This window comes from Alexandromys fortis, unplaced genomic scaffold (assembly GCF_014885135.2).
Source record: "Alexandromys fortis isolate MF-2015 unplaced genomic scaffold, M_Fortis_MF-2015_v1.1 scaffold_0, whole genome shotgun sequence".
NCBI classification, from domain to species: domain Eukaryota; kingdom Metazoa; phylum Chordata; class Mammalia; order Rodentia; family Cricetidae; genus Alexandromys; species Alexandromys fortis.
In genome coordinates, this window is record NW_026067949.1 from 1,331,098 (window position 1) to 1,341,428 (window position 10,331).

The following is a 10,331-nucleotide window of genomic DNA, read 5'->3' on the forward strand; positions in this document are numbered from 1 at the left end:
TTATAAATTAAGTATTTTGGCAAACTTCTATAAATGAAGAAAGACCAAACTTAAACATGCAAATAATTTTGTCAATATTAAAAATACAAATAAACTAGCTGGGCGGTGGTGGCACACGCCTTTAATCCCAGCACTCGGGAGGCAGAGGCAGGAGGATCTCTGTGAGTTCGAGGCCAGCCTGGTCTAGAGCTAGTTCCAGGACAGACACCAAAAACTACAGAGAAACCCTGTCTCGAAAATCCAAAGAAAAAAAAAACCCAAATAAACTACATTGTCATTAACATGCTGGTAGGTATAGGTGCATATTTAACAATAATTTCACCATAATCTTGACATTCAAACTGGTCTCTTCAGGAAGTAATGGTCGGTTTTCAGCTCAAAGGCACAGAAAGTATATTCAACAAATTCATAGAAGAAAACTTTTTCAACCTAAAGAAGGATACCCCTATCAAAATACAAGAAGCTTACAGAACACAAATTAGACTGGATCAAAAAAATAAAACAACAAAATAACATCCCCTTGTGTTAATCAAAACACAAGACATACAGAACAATCAAATAATATTAAGAGCTACAAAGTAAAAGGCCAAGTAACATATAAAGATAAACCTATCAGAAGTACACCCAACTTCTCCATGGAAACCATGAAAGCCAGAAGGTCCTGGATAGATGTTCTACAGACACTAAGAGACCACGGATGCCAGCCCAGACTACTATACACAGCAAAGCTTTCAATCACCATCAATGGAGAAAACAAGTTATTTCCTGATAAAAACAGATTTAAACAATACATATTCACAAACCCAGCCCTACAGAAAGTACTAGAAGGAAAACCCCTACCCAAGGAATCTAACTGCACCCACAAAAACACAGGCAACTGATAACCCTCACCAGCATAATAAAAGAAGGGAAACACACATAGTAAACTTACATTTTCTCATGGTAAATACGTTCTGATTTCATGTAATGAAATTAAATGCACTGTAAAAGTTTTCATATCACAGAGTATTATAAAAACCTCTGATTTCCCAATGTGTTGTCACATAAAAGGGTTTAGAATCCATGAAACTAGATATTAAAGATTTCCCACAGCTATCACAATTTGCAGAATATAGTATGTATTTTCTTAAAATTAATATTGTTCTAAAATATCCTTCAGATAAGTATATTCTCATTTGTATAAATTAACAAGCTAAAAATAGAAAGATACAAAACTTTCAGGACAAAAATCATGGGAAATAAATCTCACGGAATATCTTTGTTCTTTCTTCTGCAAACAAAAGGAAAACTTGAGGACAAGGCATTTTAGAGCTGTCAATAGAACAATATAATCTTATTCACTTTTATTATTTATTTTAAAATCTTTTATTGTACATAATGTATACACTTAAATTATATTTTATTCAGATTTATGTTAATCTGAAAATCACTCTAGGGCAAAAATTCATTAATGTCTATAGATTCAGCCATCTCCTGAGGTCTCAAGGCAGTTTAGCACTTTGATATACATAGAGTAAATATTTATAATCCTGCCAATCAGGAATAAGTCACCAAGGTAATAGAATTTACTACTCTATTCTGAATTAAATTCTGTGGTCTGGTGTAGTGCAAGAAAGTGGCCAATCATCCATTTACAAAGCAGGAAGACCATCACCTTCTGTGCCACACTGTGTGAGCATGGAAGAGAAAACAACTGAGCAAAAGAGCAGTTAGGAAAGCTCAGTAGAAAGAGATGAAGTTGAAATCAGAAAGTCAAATAAAGGGCATGGCTGGGGCGTAGGAAAACATGACAAACTATTTGGCCAGACTCATTATAAGTAAGCCTGGCCAAATGAGAGTAGATCTGATGAGTTTTAGATGGCACAAACAAAACAAAACCATTTTCCTGCCAAAGAAACCGGGCCAATTAATAAGAAAGAATACTTTAATGTGACATAAATCATAAATAGGGGAAAGTGTCCTTGGTTATTCTATGGGAGGATGTGGAGAATAAGAGTTGAGTGTTAGATGACTGAATGTGAGTTGCTAGAGGAATGCACAGGGAGAACTAACTAGCAAAGGATAACTTTACTAAGAAATCACTAATAAGAGGGTGTCAACAGAGACCGTTCGTCTTCTTATATTTTATTTCTACTTATGAATTTTTGTATTAAGTTGGGTTCTGAGAAGCCTTACTCATTCTTCCTCCCCATCCCCTGACTGGCACAATATTCCCTGGGCAAACGCTCTCCGAAATGTGATGTGTGAGGAGTCTTTCAGTGATCTTGTTTCCTTTTCTTAGAAACACCTTGATGTATAAAATTTCCCTCATAAAATAATAAAACAGTCTCTTTATATTTCATAAGATGTTCAACTATTCATCTTTTTTATTATTAGCATTAGTGTTATCACCCTAAGATGACACCTCTAATTTTTTTCTTTCCTTATCTACAAGCTGTATTTGAGTTGCTGTAAGCTGTATGCACATACCTTAGTTACTTTGAAGTTCATAATAACCCATTGGACAAGTGAGGGGAGAGATGCTGTGACACTAGTGTATCATTGGGTACCCGGTCACAGTTAACAAGGAAGACACCAGATTGTTATCTTCCCTTCTAAAGCAACTTTTCAATGTGATAATCTCATGACATATTCACTCTGTGATCTGGTGATATTAAAAAATAAACAAACCCCCAAGTTTCCAAGCTAGTGGATAGCTAATTAGGATGCAAATAAATGTTACAAAGAAAAAAAAAATTTAAAGGACCCACCTTTGGTTCAGAGATTCACATCTTTGCACCCAGATGTTTCCTCTTGCCTGCTAAGTCTTTTCCTCTCTGTGGATTGAAGTCAGCAACCTTGTTCACCCCTTCCTCCATGGCAACATGATAGCAAACCAGAGCAAAGCAAAGCACCCAAAGAAATATCACATTCAAACAGAAATTCCTTGAAAGTGAGCACATTTTTTAGCAGAATACAAATATTTCAACTGATAGCAAAGGATATACTTGGCATATATCAATATTTCCTTCCACATCTAAAGACTAAAACAATCAAGAGTGTTCTTGGCATAAGAGAAGGTGAAACTCACATTAAATATGAGAGAACTGACTATCTTACTATCTTATTAACGCTTTAAATTCTGAGGAGAAAATTTTCCTTTACTGCAACTCCAGATTCTCAACGCAAAATTATCACTTTACGTGTGCAAGAGTTCCCTTTAAGGACCACATTCTCCCTGCTTTGAAATCATCTTTGCATTTTGCTGTCACTAAACTAAAGATGTGAGAGATCAATGTGTTTTTAAAGAAGAGTTATTTGACCTTGAACATAACATTTCCTTTCCCACCCAGTGTTTCTGCCTACAGTAATTTTCCGAGATGGTCTAGATAGAGAAAAAGGCCTCGATGGTTTTACTTCTCTTATAATTACTCCATCATAATGTTGTATAGTCATCAAGATATCAGTAGGCAATGAGAACAGACTTTGCCCCCGTTATTTACTATTATTGTAATAAACATCATAATCAAAAGTAACTTGGGAAAATGTGGGTCTATTATTTCTTACAGTTCTGTGTGATAGTTTAACATGAAAGGAAGACAGGACAGGAACATGCAGGCAGGAGCTTATGCAGAAGCCATGGAGGAATGTTGCTTTCTAGTTTCTCCCATGGCTGACTCACTCTACAAACTTATGCCACCCAGACCATCTGGCCAGGAATGGCATCACACACACTGGACTTGGCTGCCCCATCATTTACCAAGAAAGTGCATCATAGACTTGCCTACTGGCCAATGATTTGGAGATATTTTTTCAGATGAGTTTCCCTGTTCCCAGATAACCCTAGATTGTGTCAAACACTCACTAAAATAACCAGTACAGAGTCTTCCTTATTATCAGCAATTTGTGAAGTCAGACTCTAAAATATCCAAGTTCTTATCACTCTTTAAATGGATGGAGATCAGAGTTGCATTTCTGGCCCTGCGAGAAAATACTACTTTCTTTCTTTTCTTTTTTCTTTTTGGTTTTCTGTTTTCTTTGGGGAGGCGGCAGGGTTTCTCTGTGTAACATTTCTGGCTGTCCTAGAATTTACTTTGAAGACCAGACTGGACTCAAACTCATAGAGATCTGCCTGCCTCTGTCTCCCTAGTGCTGGGATGAAAGATGTGTACCATTACTTCCCAAAATGCCCCAAATATCAAGGATTTCTATCTAGTGAGAGACTTCCTTGATAGGAAGTTTTATTCACTGGCTCTTTTCTTAAGGGGTGGTCCAAATGAGTCTATTGGTCCTATCAGGAAAACACTCCTCAGAAAATGGTACAAAGCTTACTTAATCACATAGGTGTTAGAAACAATGAATAATATTCATGTTGCACAAAAGAGCTCCCAAAGTGAAAGTATAGTGCCAAGGTAATTCTTTTGTAAAAAAAAAAAAAAAATTGCACCAGAACTCAAACTGGGCTAGTTTGAATCCAATCAGGCAAACGTGGGTCCTGTCTTTCATCCTTGTCACAAGTGGTAACTGCCTCTTATTGCCTTGTGGGGACGTCTCCATTCACAATCTGATGTGACTGGTTAATTGGAAGAAAAGAGCAAAGGAGGGTTCAGGAAATATGAAAATATGAGAATATTGCAGAAATCCAACCATGGGGGAAAAAAAAAACATGACTTGGAGAGTCAGAGAACTCGGTTTCATTATGCTAGCATTATANATATAATTTGCGCTAACACTCTGAAAGATTGGCTCCTCAGCCACAGTTTTTACATTATAGATTTTTTTGAACTGTTTCCTTAATAGTGGGTTTGAACTTTAACCTATGTAGCTAAGGACCATGACCACTGTAAACAGAAGTTTTCTGTTGCCATGTCTGGCCCTGTGCCACTGCTGCTTCTAAACAATCACTCAGAGACTTAATATTAATAATTAACTGTTTGGCCTATAGTTAAGGCTTATTACTAACTAGATCTTGCATTTTAAATTAACTCATTTCTACTAATCTATGTATTAGCACGTGGCTTGACTTTTACTGGTTTGTTGGCATCTTCCTTCTTCAGCCGTTGACTGGTGCCCCTCCCGACTGTATTTTTCTTTCTCCCTGTATTCTGTTTGGATTTCCTGCCTACCTCTCTTCTGCCTTGCTATAGGGAAAAGCAACTTTTATTATCAACCAATGAGAGCAGCATATACTCACAGAATACAGAAGGGCTATCCTACAACAGAGTGAGAGTCCTGTTTTGTGGCAGGCATGTTTACAGAAGTTGGAAGAATAAGATTAGAACAAATATCTGGTAAATGTTTCAGGAAGCAAGCACAATTACCGAAGCAGACCACAACACATTATTCTTTCCTGTAATCACAGTAGGGAAATTCAACCCATTTCATTTTTGCTTGCTTGGATAACTACCTTTGATTTAAAAAACAAAAGCAAAACCTTAGCCCCATGGTTATTGTCCACTCTTGCCTTAGGAATGCTCTTCTTCACAGTGGTGTCTCTGTAGAGAAGACACCCATTAGATATTCTTCCCAACCATTGTCCACTGCATTCCAACGAAAGTATTTTCCTCCCTACTGATCTCTTTGGCCATTCCTCAATCTCATCTCTTGCAGATGCTACACTTCCCTCTGTGATAAACTCTGTCTTCTACGTTCTATGTTTCTTCGAAAAAAAAAATGCAACAGAAATCACATGGGACAAAGGGGAGGCCAGAGAAAGATCCTTGTAGCAATTTTAAGTCAAAAACAACCAAGGACTGTACTTCAGTTAACAGAAATAAAATGCCTTATTTACAAAAACAGGTGGCAAGTTGGATTTTAGTTTGCACAACACATTTGCCAAAGCCGCCTAGGGGAAAAACATTGCTTCACCAAATTCTTTTGAGACTTGCATTGCAAGTGCATGGGAGAGTGTCTGATGCTAGGAATGAAAAAGGAACTTTTAGTTTTCTTCCCAACTGTTTCCTCCTTCCTCCATCCATGCTTTCTGAGTGAGCCAGCGACGCTCTTACAAAATGAACTACTGTGGTTCATATTTCAAATCTGCAGTGGGTGGCATTTTGCTTTGTTTTGTTATTATTTAATATTCTCGTGGGCGGGGGACTTGGGAACTGATGCTATTAAGTTATTAAGCTACAGACTCACAAGTGAGCACAGGAGCTCCATTCATTGTCATTTTTTAATCTTTTATTCATTTAAAAATGTTTCTTAAGAAGAACCCTTTGAGAGGAATTCACAACAGATTTGAAAGGAGCCTGTGGTTTAGGCCAAAGGTCCAGGTAGCAGCTGTGGGTCTTTGTTTGAATAACAATAATAATGGGGATTCAGCCTCACAGGCATTTGTCATCTTAAGCTTGACCTCAATGCTTCTATTTCATGTCCTACCCTGCCTGCCCCAGAACCATGCTAGACCTGCCCTTCATTTCTCTGAATTGGTGTATTGTGCTTTAGGGCTTGCCCTCCTGACTTTCATTTTCCAATTGCTTTTTAAAATGCTTTTGTACCTCTTCCTTCTCCCCGAGTACATTTAGAGAATTAATACAAATGAAAAATTACTCAAATGCACTCCTCACAGTACAGTAGACTGGAGTGAAGACACATGGAGCAAGCAGTCAAATGATGTCAATTTAAGATCTGGCTGCATTGTAGATTGTCCAAATGCTTTTAAGTAAGTCACCTCACCAAGCAGAGGCTCTGGTTTCTCGGCCCTGAAATGAAGATAGTAATTGTAATGCCTATTTTTCAAGATTTTCTCTGTAATTAGGCAGTAAGTAAGAAAATAAAGCATGGAGCCTCAGCGGTGAGCAACGCAGCCATGGCCAAGATTAAGGCTCAGGACCTGCGCGGCAAGAAGAAGGAGGAGCTGCTAAAACAACTGGACGATTTGAAAGTGGAGCTATCCCAGCTTCGCGTCGCCAAGGTGACAGGCGGCGCCGTGTCCAAGCTCTCCAAGATACGAGTTGTCCGTAAATCCATCGCCCGTGTTCTCACCGTCATTAACCAGACTCAAAAGGAAAACCTCAGGAAATTCTACAAGGGCAAGAAGTACAAGCCTCTGGACCTGCGACCCAAGAAAACTAGAGCCATGCGCCGGCGGCTCACCAAGCACGAGGAGAAGCTGAAGACAAAGAAGCAGCAGTGGAAGGAGAGGCTGTACCCGCTACGCAAGTATGCGGTCAAGGCCTAATGGAAGGGCAATAAAGTGCAAGACTGGCTAAAAAAAAAAAAACAAAAACAAAAACAAAAACAAACAAAAAAAAANAAACAAAAAAAAAAAAACCATAAAGCATGATTATTGCTGGAATTGTGCGTGTGCTCTCAGTCTCTCTTGCTTTCTTTGTGTGTGTGCATGTGTGTGTGTGTGTGTGTGTGTAGTATGTATGTGGTCTTTAGGTATACATACAATAGATATTCATATGTGTTCAAGAATGTGCACATATCTGTGTATGTGTGAACATGTGGCAGGAAGAAGGTGACAATAGGTGTCTTCCATAGTTGGTATCTATTGAGATCAGCCTATGCCCTGTTCTAAGTTATTTCATATTGTACTATATAAAACAGGAGGTTTTCATGCTGTGCCTAGGTTTAGGAGACTCCGTTTTACAAGCAGTTTTTGAATTCATTTTTTTATTTTTATTTTTTTTGCGGGATCTGGGGGAGATGACTGTAGCTCCTGGTGAACCCACAAACCACACCATCTCTCTGACACCACCCATACAGCACAGATTGATAAATGACTTATTTCTCAGAGTAGAAAGTGAGCTATCTATACATTTATCAGGGTGAATTAATACTGTAGGAACACACAGTTGTATTAAGATCATTTCAGACACTCCAGACTGAGGAAGAATACAGCTCCCTCATTTGCAGCCCATAAATAAATGGACACCTGACATTGGCATTGTTTCACAACAACCTGTCAGCAATACTTGGTATGTGTATCAAAACCAACAAGCAAATGTCTCCTAGGACTAGCTTTAGAGCCTCAAGTCAGCTTGGTCCTAAATTTTGGTTTCAGTCTACTCAATGGCGTGCCCTACCTGTTCACCTATCTGGACCTGAATTTCAAATTGCAATTTCCTTCCTTTAGACCTCACTTGGCCTTTCACCGCACAGGTGGATATTGCAGTTTCTTTTTCAAACCATAGGTCCATCGTATTTTTTGAGACAGAATCTTTATGGAACCTGGAGTAAACCAGTTCAGCTAGCCATACTGCCCAGTGATTCCCTTCCATATAGCACTGGAGATACAGAAGTGTCACTTCATATGGCTCCGTGGATGCTAGATAGCTGAACTTGGGGCCCCATGCTGACATACTAAGCATTTTTCTTTTTAATAGCCTTTTTTTTTTTTGAGAGAAATTCTACTATGAAATTTTGTAATCCTCCTGTCTCTACTACTCAGGACCTGGAATTATATGTATTTGCCATCAGATCCCTCTCTCTTTATAAATATTTAAAGTTTAAGTTTCAAAAACAATTTTATATACATTTTCCTCTTTAAAACAGTTCTACGTTAATGAAATTACATAAGCATAAATATATATGACTGTTTTGGTATGTTTTGTTATGGTGGTATCTAGCTTCTTAAATTTTATTTTAAGCTCTATTTTATATTTACCAATACTATTTATATGTAATGGAAGTATAAGTAATATATTAGATATCTATATTGTGAATGACTGAGTCTAATGTGGGAGGTGATTCACAGCATATGTTTTATTGCCCTTGGTTAATAAAAAAGCTGCTTTCAACCAATAGCTTAACAGAGTAAAGTCAGGCTGAAAGAGATATACAGAGAGAGTAGGCAGAGCCAGGGAGAAGCCACGTATCCACCACAGGGGACAGATGCCTATACTGGAGCCTGCCGAAATTTTGCCAGTAGGCCACAGCCTTGTGGTGCTGCACAGATTAATGGAGATGGGTTACTTTAGAATATAAGAGCAAGCTAGAAATATACATAAGTTTTTGGCCAAACAGTATTGCAAATAATATGGTTTCTCTGTGATTATTTCGAAGCTGAACAGCCGGGAACGGACTAACAGCCTCCTGCCAACATGAGTCAACTAACTGGCATATCTACTACTTGTTTCGTAGGGCTTTCTTCCAAATTCAAACACTTTATCTTAGAGAGAAATACCTACGATTTAGAAAGTAAAGAACTCACAAGCCTCAAAGGGTCCCTGAAACTTACAAGTTTTATAAAATTCCACTTTCCTAAAGACCACACAAAAACTCCTTGGTAGAGAGGAAATTGCCTTCTCAAATTTGCTGCAAACCAGTCAGAGAACTCCAGAATGCAGCTCCCATGAGCCATCCAATTTAGGGTGGGGACTTTGGTGACACAGTAGCCTTTGAGCCTCCTGTGCCCACGACACATCCTTTCACCTACACTCCTATCAGTAATCCAGTATGTTCATTGGCTGGTAAGGTAGACTCCATGGTCTGTCATTGGTTCCATGTTTCTGTTGAACAGATGCGTGTTTTGTTCACATCTTCCCAGGAAAATCTTACAACATCACCCCAGTACTCTCTCCTCATCTAAATGAACAAATAGCACAATTTCCTTCGTCACAAGCAAAAATATTCTATTGCATACATTTGTGAATTTTATCCACTCGTCAGGTGGTGAGCTGGGGGTTGATTCCATACAATGGCTCTTGTGAACAATGCTATGTTATACTGAGAAACATAGACATCCTTTGATATTTTGTTTGCTGATCCTTTGGACAGACACCCAGATATAGGACTGTTGGACCATAAATTAATTCATTCTTTTGGCTTTAGAGAAGATTCTATAATGGCTCCATAAATTTATATTTTCAATGTGCTAGGTCTCACCATCCTTTATATCCTGACCAGTGTGTCTCAGTTCTACAGTTCTACAGAAGCTGATGGTTGTGATGTTGTCTCACTGTGGTTTCAGTTTATATTTCCCTGATAATCAAGGGTATCGAGTCTTGCCCATTTCTGTGCTTTTCTTTGCTATAATAGCCTTTAGGCCTTTTGTCTGTTTATAGGATAGTTCCTTGCTAATAAACTGACACATAGGATCATAAATGCATGACAACATTTTATAGGACTTTATAGGTTGTATTTTCACTCCATCAATTGTTTCATTTTCTGTGCAGAAAATTTTTGGCTTATTCTCATCACATTTGTCTATTTATGTTCTTATTCCCTGGGCACTCAAGGTTGAAAATGTACTCAGGAGACAATGCTGCATAGGCACTCTTCTGTTTTCCAGCCGTATACATAAGACTTTAATCCACATTGAGTGTTTTTAATGTGATGTCTGGTAGTTTTATGCTTTGTATGTGAATATCTATTTTTCCCAAATGCCCTCCATTAGAAAA

The 10,331-nt window shown here is 38.2% G+C and overlaps 1 protein-coding gene across 1 annotated transcript; it reads left to right on the forward strand.

The window, feature by feature from the left end:
• The first annotated feature begins 6,772 nt into the window (after positions 1-6,772).
• LOC126506348 (60S ribosomal protein L35-like) lies at positions 6,773-7,203 on the forward strand. The gene has a single exon (XM_050149853.1). The coding sequence runs from the start codon at positions 6,791-6,793 to the stop codon at positions 7,160-7,162; it is 372 nt and encodes a 123-aa protein (XP_050005810.1). The 5' UTR covers positions 6,773-6,790; the 3' UTR covers positions 7,163-7,203.
• The last annotated feature ends 3,128 nt before the right edge of the window (positions 7,204-10,331 follow it).